This window comes from Lutjanus erythropterus, chromosome 9 (assembly GCF_056507025.1).
Source record: "Lutjanus erythropterus isolate fLutEry1 chromosome 9, fLutEry1.hap2, whole genome shotgun sequence".
Taxonomy (NCBI): Eukaryota; Metazoa; Chordata; class Actinopteri; order Lutjaniformes; family Lutjanidae; genus Lutjanus; species Lutjanus erythropterus.
This window is the reverse complement of record NC_139325.1, coordinates 10,947,800-10,974,237: the sequence shown is the minus strand read 5'-3', so window position 1 is coordinate 10,974,237 and position 26,438 is coordinate 10,947,800. Positions and strand designations below refer to the sequence as shown.

The window sequence follows — 26,438 nt, the reverse complement described above, 5'->3', positions numbered from 1 at the left end:
AGGCCACAGAGCAGAGAGCACTGAGCACACATTTTAGTGATTATCAACAATCCACCAAGACAGTACTTAAATCTCTGAAGTAGATGCTGTCATTAATGGAGAAGCCACTACAGTTGGTCACTTTACTACCACTCATCAGAAGTATTGGGTTCAAAGCACTCCCTATGTTTAAAAGGGAGTGTGAGCAATGCTGTAGGCTTTCATGATCGGTTACTCATCCTGTAAAACCTGTATGGTCTATAAGCAATGACCTGCTAAGTGTGTGGACTTTGTAAACAAATAAACAGATCTAGTACCTGCTGAATGACTTTCACCAAATCCTTCAGAACCTGCCGACGCTTGCGGACATCCTTGTTTGTAATGACCGCTGTGGTTAGGTAACGCAAGATGTGCGGGCACATGGTCTGGATAGCATTGAGGTATCTGGAATGAGGGAGGATAAAGGCAATCACTCATCAGAGTGATTAAAGACATGATCTTTACAAGGACACATAATAGAACATTTTGGCTGCCTGTTGGGCTCCTGGCATTTAGGATCGAGAAAAAGCCTTTGCAGCTAAAACAGATAAATGTCCTAACAGGACCCTCACTCCTGGACATGGGTCCCAGCTTTAAGCCGTCTCTTTCATTAGTGTCCTGTGAGAGGGGAGGAGGAAAAGGAAACCCTGGCAAGAAGATATAGATCAGTGAGCAGGGACCTGCCCAGTAGCTGAAACCCAATCCATCAGGGACTGATGTTTCAACCACAGGTCAACCGGCTAAGGGCTGAACACAAGAGACAGGACGCTGTTACGGGCTGACTCTAATCCCACACCAGCTCTGGAGACAGTGTTCTGTAACATGTAAGGTCTGCACACACAAGCACACACTTTGTCAAGATGGTAATCAATCGACATTGACTGTATCAGTAAAATTTCTTATTGTTTTCTAATAGGAATGTAACAATATACCGAATACAGGGCTGGGTGTAATTCAAAATTTTTTGATACTTGGTTCCAGTACTGACACCTTGGCTTTGATACCAGTTTCTGAATGATACTTTTATCAATAGCAAATCCATTTTAACAAAAAGAAAATTACATTACATGCTTCAGTAGGTTTACTCCCTTTAAAGGAATAAGCTTTTCATAGACCAAGGAACAGCTGGAGAAACCATTTACTCCACACTTACTCGGTACAGTGTTAAATTAAATATATATATATAAATAAGTGTCAAAACCCTTTAAGTACTGAAATTTGGTGTCGAATGATGGCGTTGTCAATACTCAGTAACTAACTTAATATCATTGATACTGTAACAGACTGTGACAGTACCAAAGACAATTCATGCAATTTTTTTTGAAGAAGGAAAGCAGAAGCACTTTAAGAAAAATCAATTTTTTTCAAAAAATTTCTATACACAGTTTTATCATTAAATGAAGGACATTTTCTCAGTTGGTCATTTTTCTTTGTTGTTTAATACTGCAGTAAATGCTGTGGTGTGGACTTTTTGTGGAATTTACATTGAGTTGGGTTTGGTATTGTTACATCTGTAGGTTCTAAAATAGAATTAAAAGGCTCATGCACACCTTCAGTTTCTTGTGGACATTCACAGAGGAGGAACGTTCATGGGCAAGAGAAGAGACAACTCCTGGGCACTGTCCTTTACTTGCAATAAACTTTATTAGAGACACAATGTTTCGGTCGTTAGACCTTCATCAGGTAAAACAGCAATAACTGTTTTACCTGAAATGTGGCATCCCTAATAAAGTTTACTGCAAGTAAGTGACAGTGTACAGGAGTTTCTTCTCCTTTTCTTTCCTCTCTACATCCCTAGTTTCTAAAAATGTATCTTTGAACCTCAGCCTCCACTCAACCTACAACTGACCAAATTAAATCTGAAGAGTGGAAGTGGAGTGGGGCCCCTTCAGGTCTCCTATAGTGAAGGCCACATGGTGTTCAGAGAGAGAGTGCCGACATCAGTTTAATTAGCTGATACAATTAAAGGGATAGGGAACCTGTGGCAGTAGTGATGTTGAGTCTAAAAACAGCAGTGGGCTTCTTGGCAAAGCTATCGTTCACCTGGTTTCAGGAGAGCTCTCTCCTTCCCCTTCCCTCCCTCCCTTTGTAGTTGCTTGACTCCCGTGGAAGACCGCAACGCTCTGTGCTGTGCTCCTGATTAACTTACACCTACTCACTCTCCAGGGGGGGCTCCAATGGCAAGCAATCTTGCATGAGTCACTGTACCATATCTGGGGGGCATTCACCCTACCCCACTTAGGGGACTTCATCTTTTTCTCTCTTTTTTTAAGTTTTGAGACAACAAGCGTCGCTGCACTGGTTTGCTGAAGATGCTACTGAGGCATGCAGCCAAGAAATCAAGTGTGAGTTCAAATTTTCTCCTTTCAGGGGGAGAGGGCTGTGGGAGAACGCAGAAGAGGGACAGGGTAACAAGGTTCCATTTCACGGCTCGTCTGGAAAAGGAAATCATGTTGAACAATTGAACGAGTGATATAGACAATCAAGTGACTCGGGATACATTACTGCTGTCGTATTCGCCCAGTTTGCACCTGTATCATACTTTGTTACTAAGCATTGATTCCTAGACTGTCAATAGTACACAAACAAGGCTTTGGCACAAGATGTGCTGACTGCAGGGGTAACGGAGGTCATATGTGCAGCTGAAGGCCAGCCACTGGTCACCAACTTCAGCCAAAGGAAGTACTGGTCAAGAGATGGGAAATGAGAGCCAAGCCTCAGTGGGGAAAACATGAGGTTTCTCGACTGTGAAACTGCAAAGCACACAAAACTACCTCAGTTTGTCCACACAGATGGTTGGGTGAGCTTTTCAGGAGTAATTATTGGGCAGGCCTCCTTAATCATCCACAATAAAATTAAAAACTGAGTAAAATTCAGGGAACCAGACATTTGAGTGTGCTGTGTTGTGGTCGCCTGTCATACTGTCTGTGGAGCCCAATCATCTGTACAATTATACAAGCCTGCAATCAGAACAGGGGGAGGGAGCAAAGACATCAAAATAGGTGGTGTGCAAATTTTAACACAGAGTATAAAGTTTCCGATCTGCGATACACATGGCCTCATTCTCGACTTGGAGAGTAAACAGACCACGCAAAAACACACACTTCTGAAACCACTTGAAAAATACCAGCGGGGTTCATGAAGAAGCCCACCACCCAAAAATGTGTTATTTAAGCAAGTTGTTTTCTCTAAATCAAGTTAATTCTATAAAATGACTGATCTTTTCTCCAAATCTCTAACCCAAGTTTCAATTGGACCAAACATATGTTAAATTCGACCCGGTATACTTTAATATGGACCTACACACATACTTATCACAAAACCAGTCAGTAACATTTTAACCAATGGCCATAATATAACAACACAACTGGAGAAATGAAACATTTGTCAGAAATAACCATTATCAAAATACACAGTGAGCGTGTCTGACTTGCTATACAGTCTCTCTGAAGTATAACGTGGCATCTTTTGGCTGACTTTACCAAAACATTAATTATGAAGAAAACCTGTGGGATGAAAAAGGTGACACTTGTGAGAAAAGGGACAAACCTAATGCTTTGCAACAGACTCCTTCAGTGTGTTGGCACTGCTGCTGGGCCACACCAAGCTACAGTAGTGAAAGTGTGAACTACTTTCTATACTATTTTATTTCCACTGTAAACATAATCAGATAAAATTTGTGTGCGTGTATGTGTGGTATTGTTTTTTGTTTTTATTGTCTGAAGCACTTTGTGTTGCATACTGTTTGCACAGAAAGTGCTATATAAATAAAGTCTGAATGATTGATTGATTGATTTAATTCATTTTGCCCAATAAAAGACTCCTCAGGAATCATCAAAATGGCATACTTTAAATGTCAAATTTCACAGAAAAGCTACAAGCTTGCAGCTAAATATTCCAAATTGTTTTTTGTAATGTAACTTTAATAGGCCAGCAGATCCAAGGCTCAACCAAGCTTCAAAACATTGCCTCTCCCATTGCCCCTGTTTTGTGGAATTGGATCTTATCTTTACAACTACTTCCTAGTATATTCACAAATGTTCTGCAATTTCCTGGGTGTAAAAGCAATAAACCAAATAAAATAATGTTAGACATGTTACTTACTGCGGCTGATACAGAAAGAGCTCAATAATGTTATCTCTGCCCTTGGGGTGGTTGAAGAAGACAAAGAGAGACCAGTGAATGAGCCACGTCCTTTGCTGGAGAGACTGGAGTGGGGAGGTGACAGACTGGACAAGACACAGATGGAAATACAGGCCGGAGAAAGTAAGTAAAATTTAAAAAAAGAAGAACAGAACAAACAGAAAAATCTAATTTTAAATTATGTTTGTCCACATGAAAGCTGCCCTATTCTCCCTTAAGGCACTAATAAAGTTCAACTGTTCATTCCAGGCCATCATTTACATGGCCATCAATCAAATACAGACAACCACTTTATACTCAAATGCAAGTTCTTAAGTAGTCAGATGAGCGCATGTGGGCGAGGAATAAAATGCCACAGCAGAGCTGTACTGAAAGTGAAATGTCAATATGAGAGTCTATGTAAGAGAATCTAAATGAGGTATCAAATTCTGAGAAGTGGGGCATTTACGTTGTTATCGATAGTCTCTCTCAGGCGGGTGAGGTCCTCCATGGCTGCCTCCCAGTTCTGCATCAGGATCTCAGAGGCCAGTTTGCCCCACAGCGAGTTCAGGGCATTCCTGTCTGTAGATGGGACCTTTGGAACAGACATTGTGTACTATTAAAATCTGACACACAAAACACTACAACATACAAAAACAGTTTTTCCAGATTAGTTGACAGAGCAAATTCAAGTGAAGAGTGTCTTTATACAGGCTGGCGGACTGTTCAGTAACATCTGCATCCATACACACTGAGACTGGGCTTGCCACTACTTGCTTGGCTTCAGTGGCACTGCTGCACAGTGCAGTCACTTTTCATATTTACACTGGATAAATGGATTAAATTATGTCATCCTGAGGGAATGGAGCTTGACAGAAAAAGAGAAATGGATCATGAAAGACAGTTTAGCTTTTAATAAAACGAATTTGCTGCACTTTTAGATACAAACACTGCATTGCAGTTGACCATACAATTCGATACTTTCAGATTAGTACATACGTACAGGAATATTTGGAGCATATGTCACCATGCTGTCTGAATAGTTTGCTAAACGAAAACATTTTGGTTTCTGGGGCGTTTACCTGATTGGATAATGCTAAAGATCATTCTAAATCAGATCAATCTAATGGTGTATGAGCAATCACGGACTTGTAATCAACGCCTGTGTCATAGGGTACTTTCAAATGCTATTTTGTCTAGTGTGCAATGAAGAGTATTTCATCAATTTAGTATTATGGTTCCCTAAAGTTGGGGGATACACAAAGACAAAGAATGGTCAAATAGTTGCAGCAGAGGCTCAGATGTCTTGGCTCACTAGTATGAGACAGGACACAGAAACACATCAAATTAATCTGTATTAGTATTAAATAGTATATGCAATTACATCATCCACAAAATATTCTAAACCAAATATTTAGGTTCTCCAACATTCCACAACTGGAAAAGCCCAAACTGTGTCATTAACTTCAATTCAGTGAAAAATGAGCTCAACCTGAAAGAACAAGAATTAATGTGTTTGGTGGGGCAGACACACCTAGCATATCATAAAGGAGTGGCTGGAGACTGCACCAATCCCAGACCAAATTCTATATGGAGAATGTTTTAGGAACTACTGTATATTAGTGTTGTCAAAAATATCAATACATATCATCGGAATATTTGAAATACTAATTTTCCGCAGAATTGATACTTCAGCGCCAGCAGCACTTTCTTGTTTTTTCCTCTCTCTGACAGAGAGTTGAGACACATAATGCTGCAGTGCCCACATAGCTCCACCGCCCCTAATATCTGTTATCATGTTGTAGCCTTGTTATATTTATCTTTTAATAAAAATCTAAAATGTTATGCCCTCCATGTTGCTCCAAAAAACACATATCATCCCTGCTCAAAGCCTTAATTTTGTTGATGCAACACCATCACCCACTCTACAAGGACACAGAGAGATAGGGCAGACTAAAACAGCCAGCCAAATTATGAGTTTATTAAACAATAAGTTTGTGTAAAGTTCTTTATAAAACTCTAATAAAAAAAGCTGTAAAAGTTGTTGTCCAGAAATGTTTGTCACTGATGGCCACATAAAAAAATGTTTTCCCTCATTTCAAACCAGAAGATTTAGTTGCTTTTTCAAATTTCATATCAATGTAAACTGAGTAACTTTGGGCTTTTGGACTGTTGACCAAATAAATTACACTCTGAGGAAACCACTTTGGGATGTAAGACCTTGTGACGGGCATTTGTCATCATAGATTTAGTTTATCTTATTGATCACCAAATGATTGTATGTGAAAATATTCCACATATAAGCTGATAATTACTTTAAGAAATATCCTGAACTGGTTGTCAGGCACTGTACATGACATTTAGTAACCCGCCAAATAATAGTGCCTCATATGTAAAATATTAAATGGAAGTCAGAATAATGTTACCAGTTACAATTGCTTTGTTAACATCTTTAGCATGCTTTACTCCACTTCAGTCATAAGAATGATAATTGCAATAATCTCCATCCATTAATGGCCGTAACTCTGGACAGCTCTGTCGTTATCACAAGGTAATTAGGCTGAAATATGAACTGACGCTAACAAGCCACATCTTTGTGAGGATAATCACTCTCAAAATGTTGCAGGCTACTGTTTCTGATTTCCAGAACAGACTAAAACAAACAAAAAAAAAATCAGGTAATGAAACACAGGTTGAGAATGCCTCTGAACCTCTGCAAGGCAATCACTGTAGTGGACATTGGACTACACCCTAGGGCTCATGGGAAACTCTGCGCCACAGTAGTTCACGATAACACCAAATACCAGACGCAGTGACATGAGTCAAGCAGGAAGTCAGGGTGGGTGTCTGCTGAGCGGCCAGAGAAACCTAGATCCTAACCACACACCCCCGTGCACCGTCGGACAGCCGCTGCAGTGGACTGTGAGACACGACAGAAGTACAAATGGAGGAAACACTAAAAAAAGAACAGGTTTCCGCTGGAACCCCACAATTTGGTAAGATTATTCAGGAATAAAGGTTTTTTTTCTTTCTACTTAGCAAAGGCCAATTATCCTCTGATAACATTTCGGCAGAGTGCTATAATATGAGACGATGGCAGGTAAGGGGAAATATTTGGAAAATTTCTTGTAGTATTCCCCTAAAGGAGAGCATGGTGAGATGGTGTGTCCATTCATCTACTTTCTTTGATCACAGGGCATGAACCAGGTCCATTATGGATGATTTTTTTTAAGTGCGAAAGACACAAAAAAGATTGGTATTGTAACAGTGACAGAAAAAAATGGCTCCACTGCCAGTATAAAGGTCAGCACTTCATCTGTTGAAGTGTTTTGTTTTGTTTGTTATTTTTTTCCCTCTCTTGGAAGTCCCTGCCTGCTACGTTTGGCTGACCTCCAGGTCATTATGGCAGCTTTCTACACACACACACAGTCTGGCTTTCACTAGTGGCCACGCTAGAAAAGTTTCAATACCTGGGTTTTTCCAGCAGTTACCTTAAGTTTCCATTGGTTTGTGAAATGGGCACATTTTCGCTGACTGACCAGCAACAATAAATTTACTGTGTTGGGGATCTGTCGGGATATTCAATCTTTATTCTTAACATTCAATCCCTGCATTAAGTGATGATATGAATAAGTTGCTCTTTTCGGGCTAGGCCACACTGTAACAAGACCTGAGGCATGGATTTTGCAAGGCTGGCCTCCTTCGTTTAATTGACTGGGTTTCCCACGTTAAATGACTTTATGGAGCCTCACCTCTCCCATACGGGGGAGGGAGAGACAGAAGAGGGGCCTGTGAGGATGGGAGGTCCACAAAACACCGAAAAGCAGAGAGGGGGGAGAGTGGTATACACACTCCCACTAATGAAATCCATTTCTACCTTTTCCCCATCTAAAAAGCTTCTTGCATTGTCAAGAGTAAGCAACAGATATCTGGTTACAGAGCCTGATCTGGCTGGAACTTAAAATGAGGGGTCTAACAATTTGAGGGGTAAAAAGAAAAAAAAAAAATCAGTGCTGGACTTCGAACAACATACCTCAATTAGAGCAATTTTGGTTTATTTAGACTGAGTTGCAAAGCCATAAACAACTGTTGTTGGAACAGTGGGATATATCCGTTACAAGCTTTTGAAGCCTTTTCTTAATGCATTTTTTTGGCAGCGAGCGTAAGTGGAAATCTTGGGTGAATTACCCGTCATCTTGTCTCGGATGCAACTCTTCCTTCTACATATTTGAGCGGATCAGTGAAAAACCCATCAAATGAAGTACCCAACTGCTTTGGGTTAAGAGGGTTGTTTGTAGCGAGGAAGGTTCATCATTGCTCGGAGTCACTGCCAAGTTTTTGAGGAGGGGACACTCCAGCATAGTGAATGTGCATGACTAGCCAGAGTCACTGACATCCCAAAGACAAGAGGCAACGCAGTGCAGTATCAAATGCCAATTAGACAAGGAACAAAAGATGGTCTTAATGTTTTTCACTCTAATGAAAAGACAAAATGTTGATCTTATTCTTGCCCATTCTTTCAGGACTGGCTTTGGCACGAGTCCTTGCTTTTCCGCAAAGTTAAATGCTGAACCAAAGACAAACAAAAGCAAGAGGACAAGTGACTGACACTTGGAAACCACTGACTATGCAGGCTGGTTCCTCTGGTCATTATAGGACATTCGGTTGAGCTGAACTTCCTCACACTTGATGAAAGATAACACCAAAAGGAGACAAAATAAAGCTAATTTCCCATTCTAGGGTGGGTTCACTCCTGGATCAAACCAATACGAGGATGACGGATTGTTCAAATTTTCCACCGGTCCAGAAACTGTAAACACAAGACATGTGGTGGCAATGTCATTCGGTAACTATTCTTAGAGTCAGCAGGTAAAAAGACAGCAAACGGCCAAGTTTCTACCTGGACACCTTGGTGCTGATGTGAAGTGCATATGAGCAGAGTTTAGACGACTGGGCACATGAACGTTGTGTAAGAGGGTGTGAACCCTTCTTTCAAATGGAGTAATAACATCTGTCAACACGGAGAGTGGAGGCAGGAGACATGTGACCTAGAAGGTAGCTTCAGAGAAGAACTGACATCATCCAGGTGCTACAACTTGCATATCTGATGATGAAAAAGCGATAGAATCACCTTGCATATAGGTGTCATAATTTCTATATAACTCACATCACTTGGTAGTTTCATAGTATAGATCTCTATGGCTGTGACAGTCAATGTGTGAAAAGTCCAGGTCTTGGATTTCTCTTCCCAATTACTGGTTGTGATAGCAGGAAAAAAAAGGTATAACCTTTTCTATAAAAAAAAAAAAAAAAATAAAAAATGAAAAAAATACACATTGCTTAATAATAGGCCACACACAACTCTGGCCTCATGGCTTATAGTTGGGTGTTTCTGCTTTTGTGTTTCCTCCAGCTCAGTAGCTCAGTCCATCGAGGATCTACAGAGACTAATTACTGGATGTTAAATAGAGATGACAACTGAAATCTCATTATAGATGAAACAATAGAGATATCTATCTGCGATAGAAGGATCATCAATGGCAATAAGAAAGTGGCTTGATAAACTATTCATAGTCTCACTTAACTGCAATGAATACAAGCAAAAAATGAATACATTCAGCTCATGAACAGTCAAATCCCTTGATAAAGGAGCGTGCTATAAGTGACACACAAACAGCCAGTCATTTAAAAAACCACCACCTGTGCTCCCTATCTCTCTCATACACAGCCTGTCATATTCCTAGGTGCTACAGTTACATGCGAACAGCCAATCATTTTACAGGTATGTTTTTCAGTTGCCCTGTTAACATGTGAGAAACAGCATGGAGTTCCACATGATACAACAAACAGCGTGAGTGACATATGAGACAAACAGAAACAGCATCAAAATGAGTGCAGATAAAAAAAAAAAACAGGTCAGAGACTAGAAACAAGCCACGGGATCAAGCAAACAGCAGATCAGCACCTGCTAAAAGCTGTTAATATGAAGGCTCTTTGAACCCAACCAGTAGCTGTCTCTTGTCCACTGCTACTGGTAGTGATCACTGAAAGGATGCATCTACCTGTACTAGCTACCTCTTCTTTTATAATTCAAGAATAGCCTAGTACAAAACGTATAGTTTGACAGTCTGAAACACTTTTAAGACCACTCTAAAAAGATTAGGTGGCACCTTTCACACGGTTCAAGCAAAACTCTACGGTGACTCAAACTTCATTTTTGACCAAGGCCACTGAAAGGTTTTTTAAGTCTAATGAGAGGCAGCAGTCCCTGCAGTCGGGTTGCAAAGGGAGAGAAGCCACAAATGCCAGAACCAAGGCAACAAGTCCCTTTGTTTATAGAGGAAATAGGGAGTGTGCATGTGCCCTAACAAGAACACTGCCAGTACACTCTGAACTGTAATTATCTTCCTCTGCAAAGCATTTGTTGGCATTATTCGATTTTTAAAAATCTCGAAAATGATTCCATCAAACTCTTCATATAAATTTGACTTTTTCTTCCAGTTCATCATTTTAAATGGATGGAAAAAGAAAGAGCAGTCTGATGAAGACAGCCCTTAATAAGTACATAAGAAGTACACCCTCCATCATACACACAAAGTTGTTAAAACACCTTGCAAAACATGTATGACCCTCTAGATGATAACTAAGAGACGCCTTGCATAACTTAAGTACACCATAACCTCAGAAGTCGTGACAAGGGACTCTCTGGCCACAGCACTCAAATCAATAAGCTGTCTACCGAGGCTGCCCCGTGAGAAGACTACAGACAGATTATGCAGTCCGCCACTGATCACTTGGCCCAGTAAAAGATCCCACTCAAGTCTCAGAGCAGCAGTCTCCTCCTAATACAAAAGACGTGCAGGGAATTGAATAGGCAATGACGTAAGCTTTTCACATTCAATTACTTCTAAGTGTTCTATTCCACTCTTATGCGAGCATTGGCCTTTTCAGGAATTAAAGCAATCTGGCAAACATAATGTGATGTTCAATTTTAATATGTCAGAGAAATGTCTTAAGCCAGTATATAAATGAGGATAGTAAAATGCTACAGACACTCTGTTAAGTGAGGCAAGGTGTACAGTTATCAGCAAACATCACTGCTAATGTTAACTGCTGTTGAAAGTCAATAGCAAGAGTTGAAAACTTACCAAGACACGGAAGAAGTAGAGATATTCTGCAGCACCGGAGTAGTTTCCACACTCGTACTGGAATTTGGCATATCTGTACAGTGTGTCCAAGTACTCCTGACGAAACTTCAAGAGAAATATGAGAGCATCATTATCACCAACAGAGAAAACATGAATCGCTGTCAGACCAAGTCAAGCAATACTTTGAAATCAAATAAAACATTGTTCTCCCTCTGTAATTTTCTACAGCTGGTTAAGGTGTAACCCTAATTAGGGATTGACCAATATGTTTTTTCTGGCCCTGTATAATACCAGTTAGGCTATTAGTAATCAAGAGGTTGGTGACTAGAGCTGCAACCATTAGTCAATTAATCAATCAAAAGAAAATGAGTTGCCAACAATCGTTTCAGTCAAGCACAAATGTTAAACTTTTGCTGCTTACAGCTTACTGGATGTGAGGATCTGCAGCTTTTCTTTGCCATTTGTGATAGTAAATGAAGAGTATTTGGGTTTTTAACTGTTGGTTGGGTTAGAGAAGAAGCAATTTGAAGATGTCACTTTGTGATGAGCATTTTTCACAATTTTTGACATTTTATAAACTACATGATTAATCAGTTCATTGGGAAAGTAATTGGCAGACTAACTAATAGAACTCATTGAAAATAAATGTTAGTTCCAAATAAATGATGTTTGGAAACAATATACATTTGCAGTAAAAATTAAAATCTAAGTGTCAAAATTTAGAATAAATATTTTCTGCAACTTTAGACTTCACTACACTACATTTTGGAGCCAAATATTACACTTTTTACTCCACTAGGCTATTTTCATTTGCTAACTTTAGTGACTATACAGATTCAGATTATCAATACAAAATAGACATCAACTACTATGAACAATTATGGGATTTTTTTTTATAAATTACAATACCCAGCAGAAAATGTATTCATTGACATCCTTTCATTTCATGACTAAATTGTGACAATGAGCAAAAATTACAACAAAACCTCTATTCATTATGCCCTGACAAGTAAAGATAAAGCAAGATGAAATAGTTGGCTCTGTGCACGCAAACAACTGGAGTTAGATCACGGTAATTAACAATCTCATAGCACTAATAACTCTAGCTAGTTTAAAAAGTGTGCTCATCATCTTCGCCCTTGGCCTGTCAGGTGACACATGGACACTTTTCTCTTATATTCAGCCTAAAAGAAAGACTGAGTGTACTGTTCCCAATGAGGACAGAGTGCCATGTGGATAAATGTATGGGACCAAAAAAAAAAAAAAAAAAAAAAAAAAAAAAACAATTTGAAAAGACACCTGAAGACACACTGTACTGTGGTGTCTGCCAAAGTAAATATCACTTATGTAAGTTGACAAATTGGATAATATATATAATATATTGGAAGTTAGGACTTTTAGGACTAATTTTAATGTTAGTATAGCTCAAAGTTCTGTGTGGATTCAGGGTGCATCGCCTTTCTCCATTAACATGTTGTTAAGTTTACAGAGTGAAGCTTACAGTAAACCTCTTCTCCTTCTAAAAGATAATTCAGGATTTTTTTAGAACTCCTTAACAGACTCTTTCAGTAAACATTTAACATAATTCAGTATTAGTTTTAGCTCCATGTGAAGTGAATGAGCATGTTTCTGAGATCATGCTCATCTGCCTTCACAAAGTAGTTTACACATTTTTACTTTTCTTAAAAAGTAATTTTCTAATTTCTTAAATCGTTCAGCTGAGTGACACATCATGCTGAATTTAACAGAGGACCACAGTAATATATTAAAAGTCAGTTGTCAGGAAATAAATATGATCCGTGTCTGATAACTAATAATGATCCATCAATTGTGACTTCTACATTCATTTTAATAGAGAAAGAATATGTCAGTAACACATTCTTAGCCTGGATGACTAAACACACAGTTCAAGGTATGTTTATTTATCATTAGAATTTTTACAATCAGGAGAAATATCCTTTCTAGTATCCATTCTAATATCATGAAACTAAAGATGATGACTAAAACACTCACTAAAATTAGCCTGAAGTTAAAAGTGACCACCAACTAAATCTAGACTGAAACAAAAGAGTAAAATGTGACTTAAACTACAATTTACAATAAGTGACTAAGACTACAACTAACAAGGCTGTAACTAATGACTATTTTCATTGTGTTATATTTTCTCCATTAATTGATTAGTTGTTTAGTCTATGAAATGTTAAAAATTATGAACAATGTGGATCAGTGTCTAACAAAGCTCAAGATAACATACTCAAAAGCCTTGTTTTGCCCACAAACCAGATATTCAGTTTACTGTCTTTCAAAAACCCTCACAGTTTAATTGAGTATCAAAATAGTTGGTGATTAATTTCATAACTGATTCATAATTGATTAATCCTCATATCAGGGCTGATAATAGACCAGGCTATTAATTGATCAATCCATAATCCAAATAAAAATATTACTTGTCAATCATCTGGGCTACAGCAAATGTATTTCAGATCACTGTTAACTAAACTGAAAAATCTTATTTTAATTTCATATTTACTTGTAACTAGTGGTAACCTACTTTTTCCAGCTGTGGTGGCACACCACTGCTAAATGAATACAGAGTAAACACTGCTATACCATATCAGTGGTATTTTGCCATGAACGGCAAGACACATTTAACTTTTGTAACAAATCTGCCGAGAAGTGGTCATGTGAACTAAATGCAGAAATGCACATGTATATATAGGGCTATCATTTCAAGCCTACTTGTCATCCTATATTTAACTGTCCTTCCTGCTGTCCAGTATCTCACAGCAGCGTGCACTGACGTCAGGCCATTCACTAGATTCAGTATAACTGTGACAGGCAGTGGGTGCTCCGGGCCGCCCAAGCCTTTCCCACAGCCTGCTGAGGGGCCCTGAGCCTGGGCTGTGTGGAGGTGCACTGAGGACAGCATGCAGGTCAGCGGGATACCGGAGTGGGAGGTGACCAATGGAGGGGAGGGTAAGAAGCCAAACATCACGGTAAATATAGAACCTCCGGCATTCTTGCGGCTCTATCCACGAGTCCCGAGCTACTCCGTTTATTCTTAACAATTCACCACAGAATGTAAATGTCCGCAGAATTTGTGCAAGCCATACAAACCCCGAAAATGAGTTAAGGGTTTTGGGAAGTAATTTTGCATTTCCCTGCTCGGCCTGCCCCTCCCACTTCGCCCCTAAAACAACCATGGGTTCACACAAGAGCCATGGGAAATGCAGTGAAGAAGTGAGATGTCAGCAGATCAGGCCAACTTACGTTATGTTTTTCTGCCAAATAGTCAAAGAGCATTCGTCCATCTCTGCAAAAAAAAAAAGCAAGACAGTTTCTGTAGTTAGAGGTCATTTAACTTGAGTTGCCGTTTGGCTGACATCCTGGTGTTTGGAGTCTAATTCAGGTATATTTTTCCACTTCTGTTCTAAATCAAGAGCTGTGCATAAATGAAGACCATTTCACTTTTAAAACAGTGTGATGGGCTGTTTATTACATTTGGTTTGGCTACTACAAATCTATGCTAGTCATGTCTAACAAATTATGTCTGGTGAGGAAAGTGCCTCCGAGTCTCTATGGCTTTGTCAAATAAAGGAATGCACTGGCCCTTCTATTGTATCCCAACTGCATTTTACAACTTTGCCTGTAACCTAAAATCTTGGTATTTATGTGGACACCACACTGAAAATATCTGTGTTTCTTGGGTATGCTGACTTCTGTAATGTGGATAAATTAGTGTGCAGTGGCTGGCACATGTGTGATATGTGTTGATTCAGGCTAAGACAGATTCTGCACTGCTTCTGGACAGGTTGTCTGTGCTGATTGTGTGTGTGTATATACATACATATATTTGTGTATACACATATATACATACATACATACATACATACATACATACATACATATACACATATATGTATAAGCACTGGGGTGAGTGTGGAATGTCAGCCTGCTGTGCATTATGAGAATATAGATCCTGATAATTTATCCGAGCTACTGTCCATACCATCCATGTCAGTTGAAAAATGCATTTTCTTTCCATTTTTTAAACATATGTCCAGCAGCACTGCAGATGTATCCCTCTGCACAGACATCAAATGAGCAGAAGATTTTTATCTGCTTAGTGTCTGTCTTAACAGTAATAAAAAGCAGCTTATATTTTGCTTTGCACTTGTTATGAGATTTAGATGAGAATCAGCTGCTGAGAAGTCAATCAAGTGGCAACTGTTCATGAAAAAGTCTGCACAGCATTACTGCCACCTTCTGCACTAAAAAAGTCAAGGAGCCACTGGCAGCATCTTAATTTAAAAAGCCCAAACGTGGTTTTCCTAGCTTTAACAAGTCTGAACAAACGAGAACATAAATTACAGACCACCCTAATGAGGGTCATAATCCACAGTGTGTCTAATAATGGCAGATTGTTTTTTAAATGTGGCCCTAAAATGATTTACTATGATAGCTGGGCTTGCTTTCTGGCTTCAGAAGTTGTCCAAATAAAGCCTAGTAAGGCATTTAGGCCTAACTGTTCAATAAAAATACTTAAACCAATCGGTTCTATTACCCTGTAAAGTACTTTGTGGATCTGTGTGTATTAACCCCAACATACAGGGCAGTGGGGTTCAAATATCAAACCATTTCTCATTTCCAGCACTGGATGATCCCCTAATCCAGAGATTATGTTAAAAACAAGCATTATTTAGTCCATAATGGTGGAATAAAACTGTTGCATGTCCTTTGGCTTCAGAGCAAATTCTTCATTGACCCCAGATGATTTTCCTATTGTTTCACAAATCCAATGGTATGAAGAAAAAACAGTATAACTTAAGACAGACACACACATCCTCATCCAAAAGGAAGATTTCCTCCTAACTCCACATTGACAGCAAACTAACAACAACACAGACATGTGCTAAGTCAATGTTGCTATTATCAGGCTTCAAATCTCACAAAACAGTTCCTACAATTCTGTGTCTTGAATAAACAAAGTCTACAGTCCAACTAAAACAATATAATAAAACAGTACAAATTGAAAATAAATGAAAATGGAAAATGCTTTTGATTAACTGTGCACACCCTCGCCAAGACACAAAGGAAAGTATAAAGACTGAATATGACCAAACTATTTTAATCACTGCAGACAACAAAACAGTCTTAATAAAGTTAACCACGGCATCTTGCATCTGTCTTCTTTTACTTCTGTCCTTACTGGCTTTGCTCAGTGAAAGCCCTAAAAAGCCTGAATACATTTTTCATTCCAAATGCAGTTCCATGGTCTACAAAATCCCTTTGCAATGTTACTGTGCCGTCTACTGTTTCAAATAACAGGTTTCACTAATCCTAGCATCATAGCAACTAAGAACAGCAATAAATTTCACAGCCTCACTAAGGCTAATCATGTCTTACATAAAATCATATTAATAAAAATAAAGAGAAAAGATACTACTCTTGATTAGAAAATAATACGCTTTACCTGGTGGACTGCATCTGCCTCGTTGTCTCCGGATCCTCAAACATTTTCACAATGGGTTCCGTCTCTGACTGCAGCTGCTTTAGCTGGGCCACAACCTCAGTCCTCTTCTCCCTTAGAGCTGACACAGGGAGGATAAAGAAAGTCATTAGCTACAACAACACCATAAACCAACATGGACATGGTCTGCGCTCCAGAACTGAAAACACTGTAAAGCAAAGTTTACTGCTGTATCAGTTCTGAATGGACTAAGTGGTGGAGCGCAGTAACACTTTATGAGTTCTACTAAGTAATATCATTCTTGCTTTTGTGTGTGTTATTGCTGGAGAAATGGGGATGGGGAGTGTGTATTCACCAACATTAACACTTACTATGGGGAATTTCCTTTTCAGGAAAAAGACTTCTGTGCACATCCATGGCGAAGTCCACCATGTTTGTGTCACTGAGGAGGTCCAGTTTTCCATTAAGCAGCTCCTGCTCATTGTAGATCTAAGAAACAGGGACAATAATAGAAAACAGAGGTGAGGTAATGTTATTAGTTAGTTATCAGTCTTAAAGAGTTAAGTCCATTTTTCTTCATTCATCCAAGATAAAAAATTATACTGTATATCATAGGAATGGGCAATATATCTATCACGATCCTGATATGAAACTAGATTGTGTCTTAGTTTTACTGTTACATTTTTATACAGCAGAAGTGAACCTTTCCCTGTTTTTAAAGGATGCATTACAGTAAAACGAATGAATTTTCTGAACTCACCAGACTGTTCTAGCGATTCTATAATTTGCCTTTAAGCAATTAGTATATTGTATTCACATATTTGATGATTATCAAAACTTTAATTGTGTTAATATTTTGTAAAAGCACAAATAGTTAACATCCAAAAAATATTGTTGTCACCACGCTAAATATCAATATTGAGGTTCAGTATTTGGTGGTATCTTGAGTTCCATATTGGCTAGAAATATTACAGAAAATGAGTATGTCAAGATATATATTGTAGCCAGTTATATTGCAGAACAGCTGAAAAATATAAATATATTATATATACACGCCATATTGCCCAGGCCTAAAGCTACCGTAACTATACATACCCACACACACACATACATATATATATATATATATATATACATACATACATACATACACACACACATATACATATATATATATATATATATATACATACATATATGTATATATATATATATATATATACACACATATATGTATATATATATATATATATATATATATATATATATATATATATACACACATATATATATATATATATATATATATATATATATATATATATATATATATATATACATATATATAATACATATATAAAAATATTATAAAATATATAAATTTGCACTGGCCAAGACAGAAAGGCATGCTGGCTATTGTTTATGACACTATAAGAAGGAAACAGCTAAAAGGAAAAGAAAAAATGAGGGTAACTGAGGCTCATGCTAGCTAGCTTTCTTATTTAACTTGCAGGGTAATGTTATGTTAGCAGTGAACCAGGCGGGCGTTAGCTGCTAATAGTTGTGTTACGTGTAGTTAACATTCTTACTAATCATTTTCCAGGTGTTAAGCGATACTTCCCAACTGTTGCCTCAATATGCATTTCTAACCTTTGGGGTGAATATTGCAACATAACCACTTTTGTTAGCTTCCAAGCGTTAGCATCGCCAGAAAGCCCAGTGATGACTGTTTCATTGACCTGCACATCCCGGCTGGGCGGCAATACAGCAGACCTACAGGATACAAAGTGTATGGCTGCACCGCCCAACAACTCTGTACAACCTACCGCGCCAAGTAGTGGAAACACGCACTCCTACTACCGCTGAATCTGAAACAAGCGCGTGGCTCTTTTAACCAGTGTAAAGCTAGTCACAATTCAGAGCAGGACTTCCGATGCTTAAATTTCAAATGTATAAGTCAATCCAAATTTTTCGTGTGTCATAATATGGCGCGCAGTAGTTCATGTCACATTTAATTATTATGTTTCATTGTATATTCACTATATCGATTAAATCGCTTTCTTTCGTTCTATTCTAACCGACGCTTTCCCATTTCTATCAAAGGTGACGCGTTTTACAGCTTTTATTTTGAAAGCTTGAACCTACATCTCCGGCTCCACTCCGGCTCAATGAAGCTACTTTACACAGCCACAAAAAATGTGACCAACTCCTAGGCGCACACGGTCTTTAAAACTGTTCAAAAGCCGTATATAGTCTCTTAAAATTACGAAAAAACTGAACCGAAGTGTTCATATGTTAATATAGTCCGTACCTCTTTAACAGACAGGAACTCCAACAGAGGAAAAACGAGATGACGGTCTAAAAAGTGGGCAATTTTGGTGGTGAGGTCGTATTCCGCCATCTTTGCTCCGGGGAAAGGGAAGTGGAAGCACGTTTCAGCTTTGTTCAGAGGGGCGGACCAATCAACGTCATTCTCAGCATCCTCTATGAGAAATACATCAGACTTGTGATGCTGATTTGACAGGGCTATTGTTAAGTGTTTTAATTGAATGACTTATACAGTAATGAAATAATTATAATAAGGCACTATTGTGGCAGTTAAGATAGATTGATAGATTAAAAGAAAGAAAGAAGGAAAATTGCACATTTTTTCTTTTAAATTTATTTGCTTTTGATATGCTGATATTTTGATAAATGTTTTTCTTGTGAGAATATCCAAAACAAGACAGCTCACAAATGTACAAAAGTTAACAGAAATCAAACAATTATGATGGGAATGATGCAGCAGCACAGCTGAATACAGCATACAATCTGATATAGGGCTGCAATTAACAAGTATTTTCATTGTCAGTTGGATTTATCTTCATTAGATCAGTTGTTTGGTCAATAAATTGTAAGGAAATTATGAAAAATGTCTGCCAGTGTTTCCCATACTCCTAGGTGACAACCTCAAATGTCTTGTTTTGTCCACAACGCAAAGATATTCAATTAACGTAACCATAAAATGTTCACATTTAAGTTGCTAGAGATATTCCATAGTTTCAAATCACTCTCTGGTTCCACTTGTGCTTTTGCAGTGTGCAGGACTTCATTCTTTCCTCAATGACAAGCAAAAATGTTAATTTTTTTAGAGTTATCAGTTCAGCAGTGTAAAATGTGAGTATCATGATCTTGTAAGGTCCATATATATTATATATTATGTGTTATATATGTATATTTGTTACAGTGACAGTTAATAGCTCCCTGCAGAGGGGAAAGGGTCTTAAATTTCACTTACATTTTGACTGTGTCATTCTTGCTCACGTATAGAAATGTGTATGCTTTTTTTTCTTCATTGGTTTCTCAGAAGGATGCATGACTGTGACTTGTAAACCTTTCAAAATTCCCATAATTTCCTTGTGGTGTTGATACAGTGAAACATTTCATTTATAAAGAGGGATCCAAGTGAACGTTTTGTTGTATTTGAAAACATAGGCTTTTTCCTCCAGACACCACCAATATTTCTCCTAAAAGCCCGTGTGTGTGTGTGTGTGTGTGACTGTGTATGACTTCTTCATGGGACCAAAACCATTTGAGGGCAAATATAGTCATGATGAGCTCCCACTCGCAAGCCTGCTAAATTTTAATGAAAACAACCCATCATATCCAATCATTTGACTTTTCCACAAGGTTTTTATAATGTCTTCACTGTGCATCTGAACCATCATCCTTTCACCTCCTTCAGCAGCTGCCTCGTAAAGGTGCCCACGTGTTGACCATACCCAGCCGACAACAGCCAATATCAGCTACTAAATGGTCCATCTCTAATAGGTTTTACTGGTACCTTGTTTTCTCGACAACCACACGGAACTGTCTTGTATCCTCACACAATTCTTCCCTTGTTACCACTGGGCTCTGTCTCCTCCACTCCCACTTCTCCCTGCCGCCTGACGGCAGGTAGAAATGAGTCATAAACAGACACCACTCACCAGGGCCAGTTGCTGTTTTACTGGGTGCTTCTGACACAGTCAGCTCTGGCTCGGTGGCAGCTCGCTTCAATGAAAAAAAGAGAAAACCCTCTTTTTACTCTGCTGAAGACTCCTTTGTGTTGTCTGCTTCGTTTCAGGAAAGGTTTTGCAGTAAAAACAGTCACCCCTACAGTCATTTGGTCAGCCTGGCATGTATGACCTTGGTCAGTTTGGCAGGTATCATCTGGGAATTTGTTTCTATTAGATCATTCATAATTTAATTTAAATGATTAAAATCTCCAGCCAGTCTGGCCGCTATAAGCTGGCTTTATAAGGTCACAATAAAATACTTTCTTTGTTACTATTTTTTTAAATACAGGTTTCAATGTGAGTAGCTACTATACATATATGCATTTCTTCATGTTCGTGTTTTCTTGACTTTTCATGCTCAATATTTTCTTGAAGTATTCAAATATTGATATTGTTAAAAACATTGTTTAATTTTTGTGTATTGCATAATCTTGGTATTTGATGTTCAAAACTGCTATTTTTCATTCAGGAACCACACTTGCAGTATGTGTCTTACTTATGTTGACAAAGTTTTAAAGTTAGGAACTCTAGGAAAGTCATTAGGGTGGGAGAGAGGAGTAACAAAATGGGGAAGGTATTGTATTTTTCTTTTAGCTGAAGGTAGGGTCTGACTTTTTTGCAAGAGCAGGGCAGGGCCTTATTATGTCGTGTCATAAATTCATATTTTATGTCAGTGTGTTTTTTGCAATTCAGGTAATAGTTATATTAAAAAACAACTTTCATGTGCATCTTGGTTCAAAAACCGGGATTCACACAAAGTCTTGAAAGTTTGGAAAAGGCTGAATTTCAACTGTTATCTTTTCAAGGTTAGGAATATGGTTGAATTTGAAACTACCTGTTGAAAGATGCTTCATGTTCAGTATAATCTGGTGTTTCGCAACTCATGTAAACCAAAATTCTTTTAATATGTGAAACGAAATGATACCATCACAGCACTGGTTTGTTGTTTCCTGGCATGTTACACTAGACAAAGAGCTATGTTCACATTTTTTGCATTTTTCTCTCACAATTTAGATGTGATGATAACTTCAAGAATCTTGAAATGTTTTGCTTAGGTTCCTTGGAATTGCATAATTGCATAAATGGTGCTCAAATTTTTCTGTTAAGATATTAATGTTTATGCAGCAGGCAGTCCATGGGTGCTGATATAGAATCCAAAATGCACAGGGACTTTTAACTTCATGTATCAGTCACATCTATCTTAGATCATGACATTAAAGGGGGCACAGGTGAGATGCTGATTTATATTGCGTATACTGTATAACCATCCATGGAGAGCAAGAAATGATGGGACAACGTACAAGTGACTAACAACAGACTCTTACTTCACCAGTTACACTAAACTGGAAACATACAGATAAATGTATATGGTACAAAGTAACTGACCTGCAGTGACATGCTGACAAAGTCACTAGCAAGATAGTGTTCAGGAAAACCTTTATGTGCTGCTTGACAGCAGTCCTGATGTGGCACTATTTGTGCTGGCAGAGCCACATAAATGATTCAATGAAAGAAATTATAATTTTGTGTTGACTGTTAACTAATAAATGGCTCCATTGAAATGGTTGTGATTATCTTTAAACAAATTTCAACCATGCCAGTATTCAGTACAACAGATCTCCCACTTGTGTGATATTGCTTAAGTAACATGTTAATGGATACATTATTAGCAAAGATTGATCACTTTATCACAGTTAATTGAATATATAATATTTTCATATGCAAATATTATTTCGGCATGTTGTGACAATTCTAGACAGTTCAAAAAAAGACATCAACAACCCCAGAGAGGGCCTTGTTTTTTTTTTTTTTTACAAAGTTAAACTTAAGGTTCAACTCCTCTCACCACCTCAATAATTTTCATAGTCCCTCACCAAAAAACCTCTATCTCTTTCCAACGTTACTTTAGAGCAAAATGATCACAACCCAATAATTGTTCCTCCATGTAACATAAACATGTGCACTATATCGTCAATTTTCAGTGTAATGCGAGTTGTGTGCTTGCATTTTATGTGCAGGCAATAATACTTGTTATTACACAATATTAAATTAGGAAGCAGCGGGAAAGATCTTCACCGGTCCAGGCAAAGCCAATAAGCATTCTCAGATAGGTTAAACACCACAAGCTAAATCCAAACTGACAAGAAATCATGTATTTTAAACACTGATATGAAGGCCAAATTGCTTTGGTTTCTCTTGTTTCAACCAGCCAGTCTTCATTTTTTAAAAAAGATGCTTGGGAGGTGGTATTTTGGAAAAACATGTGCAGGGGATTTCTCTTTCCTCTCCTCAGATTTTGTTCAGTTTTCTTTCCTGACGCCACACTAATGTTATTTTGCTGATAACACGCTGAAATCACAAAAACATGTCAAACCTAGACTTCAATCTCTGAATATTCATTGTTTTAAGGCATCCACTTTTGTAGAATGGGCAGCGTGTTCAGTTGATTTTGTCTTATTTTTCAGCTCAAAACTAACGCAAAACAAACGCTTGATCAGTTCTTATTTTGCTAAAAGAAGTCAGAATGCATATTGAAATTTGCAAACCAACCATCCCTTGCCTGAACTTTTCTCAACCCATGTTTTTTAAAAGCTCCAGTGCCAGCCTGCTCATCCATCTCCTTAGAGAAAAGCAAAGCCAAACCCATGAATTGCAGAGAGTTGGGAAAATGGGCAAGGGGTGATTGAGACAAACAATAAAGCAATTTTGGGGATGGATAGGCAATTTCCTGTTGGATACATTATTGTAATATCTTGAGATGAGGGAAACAGACAGAACTGATTATAGCAAACCAACAGTAACAATTATTAAAAGGGATAGTTTGACATGGGAAATGCATTTATTTGAATTTTTGTGGAGACTTAAATGAGAAAATCAAGACCAATTTGATATCTGTATAGTTAATATTAAACTGGAGCTAGCATAAGGTTAACCTAGCTTAGCATAACAACTTGAAACAATGGAAAACAGTGAGCATTGTTTTTACAGTACATACATATAAAGTATGAAAATAAAAAAGGAGTACCAGAATATTTTTTGCCGTGAGAAACTACTTCCTGAAATCTTGTCACTTGCTGCTTTCTCATGGAACTTGCAAACTCATAATTTCTACGGTCAGACACAAAACGTGAATTTGCAGCAAACAGAAAACTTCACAATATTCATGTGGACTCGTAAACATGGTAAACATGATCGCATTTGAATGTACCGATCAACAGACACTCCAGGAAGTCAGTGCTCCTGGCCAAGAAATAGTTTGGCCAATAACCCTTTGTAAAACTTCAATTTGACATTTTTACACTTAATATTATGAATTACACAATCAAGGAAGGGTTCAAGTGGTTTTGAGTTCCCCTGAGCTGTGCTCAGGACATCTAAATCACACTCTGTCAGAGCTCACCTCTGTCTCCTTCAGTGGCTCATGTAGACTCCTTTTCTTTGAGTTTATTGAATAGATAAAGCCATAATACAGCAAAAGGATTGATATGTGTGTCACAGAATAGGGAAAGGGGCAGTAGTGGGTTCATCATTTAAATCTTCTGATGCGGCGATGTGATCTCATGACATCTTTATTAACCTTATTAAAAATGCCTCTCTGCATAGCAGACAGGTTAGCTGTTGCACATGGATTACAACTTTATACAGGGAAATCATTGGGAACAAACACATTCAGATATGGTGACCGCTACAATCAAGATCTCATTATAACTTTGGGGAAGACAGTGGTGAAATTCAGCCCTGGATATCTGCTAGGAACAGGGGAAAGATAGAGCACGATCAATTGCAGTATGTGCTTATTACATGATGTTTCACTACAAGGCAAGAGGAGTAAAAGAAAAAAACATTAAAATACTCTCTCCTGTCAGGCTCTCAAATGGATAGACTGTCATACCAAACTCCATTCTAAAAACAGGTGTTTTATGATAGGGCCATATTTTTTCACCATAAAACCTTTACTAAACTGTCACTCAATCTACAGGAAAAATCAGCACACATTTAATTTAATCAGTATCATTAATTAATCTGTTATGAACTATTTGACACAGATGCACACATATTGACTGTCTCAGCACTACAGCACAGCTCATATCACTGAGTAGGATCTGGGACACACACACACACACACACACACACACACACACACACACACAAACAAAATCGTCAGAAAATGTTTATATGTGGGACAACTTTGTGTTTTTCACAAGTGGGCATGGACTCATCCCCTCCATCTCCACCAGGATCTGCGCCCAAGGCTACAGTACAGTACTATTTATTCTATTAGAACAAAGCAGGCCTGAGTCCAGCACCAACAAAGTTTTTTTTACATTCAGCAATAGTCCAAATATTGTCTCTTCCTCACAATATTTTTTCTTCTTGTATTGCTTGAATGCACTAATATTAGCCGTAGTGGCATTACTGCAAACATGGAACGTTTCTAACTCAAATTATTATAGTTACTGTAGTTCCCTCAGTGCAAAGATACATCTCTTTCCAGAAGCAGTGCCATTGTTACTCTGGACAATCCACATCCATGTCTGCAGTTTTTATTGGAACTACTTTCTCTTGAAGAAAAAGCACCTATGAAAACTGTTGACAGTGCGGTCCGTGGAAACCACCCCACCCATACCCAGCCCACCGACCTCAAGGACAAGGTCTCGCCCCAAGATATATAGTGAGCTTTAGAGGTGCTAGTAGGAGGATTTTGTTGCATTAAAGCCAGGCTAGCTGCTCTCCCTGTTTTCAGTCTATATGCTAAGCTAAGCTAACCAGCTGCTGGCTGTAGTTTCATATTTAGCCTACAGATAGTAGGACTGATCTCATCTAACTCAGGCAAGAAAGCAACTTCCCAAAATGTCAGACTCTTACATTGAGGCCAAACTTGTGCACTGTTACTTCAAACGTGAGCCCTGCTACACTTTGATTGTTGTTTGTCAGATTCAACCTCTCTGTGTGGATACAGTTCACGGTGGTCTGCTCTGTAGCATAACTGTGTTTTGGCAATGTTTCCGCAACTTTGTAATCTCCTCCTGCCAAGGTGCTTCTCAGTCAACCCAACCAACAGAGCGAATGTAACTAATGATTTGTTCCCAGCAACTCCCACAATAACCCGGCCAGGCTAGTGAATGAAGAGGTTTGGGTTAAAGGCTTATCAAAACTTTAAACAAAGCCCATAAAAATGGAGTAAATATAAACAGTCATCCACCATTTCTGTCTCTGTAAATCAAAGCATGTGTGTGTGTTTTTGTAGGATGCAGCAGTGGCAGGCGGTGATGGCTCTGACCACACATGATCACCAGGTTCAGTACCGTGTGCTGTCAGGAACACCAACACATCTCAGCATGCAAAACACTTATCCATCATCCTACGTGTTTGTCTTGCAGAGAATACTCCTCTCCTTCTAATGGGATAAACTTAAAGGGTGCGAGAGTGATGGGCCAAATATTCCATGAAAAACCTCAGCTCTCCAGTTCCCTGAAAGCTTTCTTGGTCAACAAATGAATCCAAGAGCGGGAGAGATGACACTGCCAAAGACACCCACCATTGGCCTTGTTCTAATATCTGTCAAAATATAAATCAATAAGACCTGAAGACAAATGACTCAGCGCTGGATGCTGCACAGCCCAGCATCCCTGCTCTGAATCC

The 26,438-nt window shown here is 38.4% G+C and overlaps 1 protein-coding gene across 1 annotated transcript in view; it reads right to left on the bottom strand.

Annotated features, from left to right (window-relative positions):
• The window catches only part of eif3ea (eukaryotic translation initiation factor 3, subunit E, a), a 33,261-nt gene extending 14,058 nt beyond the window's left edge, over positions 1–19,203 (bottom strand). The window contains exons 1-8 of the mRNA XM_084726139.1: positions 19,070–19,203; positions 17,130–17,247; positions 16,762–16,879; positions 14,559–14,601; positions 11,289–11,393; positions 4,610–4,735; positions 4,123–4,247; positions 297–423 (exon numbers count right to left, since the gene is read on the bottom strand). Coding sequence (XP_084582265.1) covers positions 297–423; positions 4,123–4,247; positions 4,610–4,735; positions 11,289–11,393; positions 14,559–14,601; positions 16,762–16,879; positions 17,130–17,247; positions 19,070–19,159 — 852 coding nt within the window. The 5' untranslated portion in view covers positions 19,160–19,203. The remainder of the gene's footprint in view (positions 1–296; positions 424–4,122; positions 4,248–4,609; positions 4,736–11,288; positions 11,394–14,558; positions 14,602–16,761; positions 16,880–17,129; positions 17,248–19,069) is intronic.
• Positions 19,204–26,438: the final 7,235 nt, after the last annotated feature.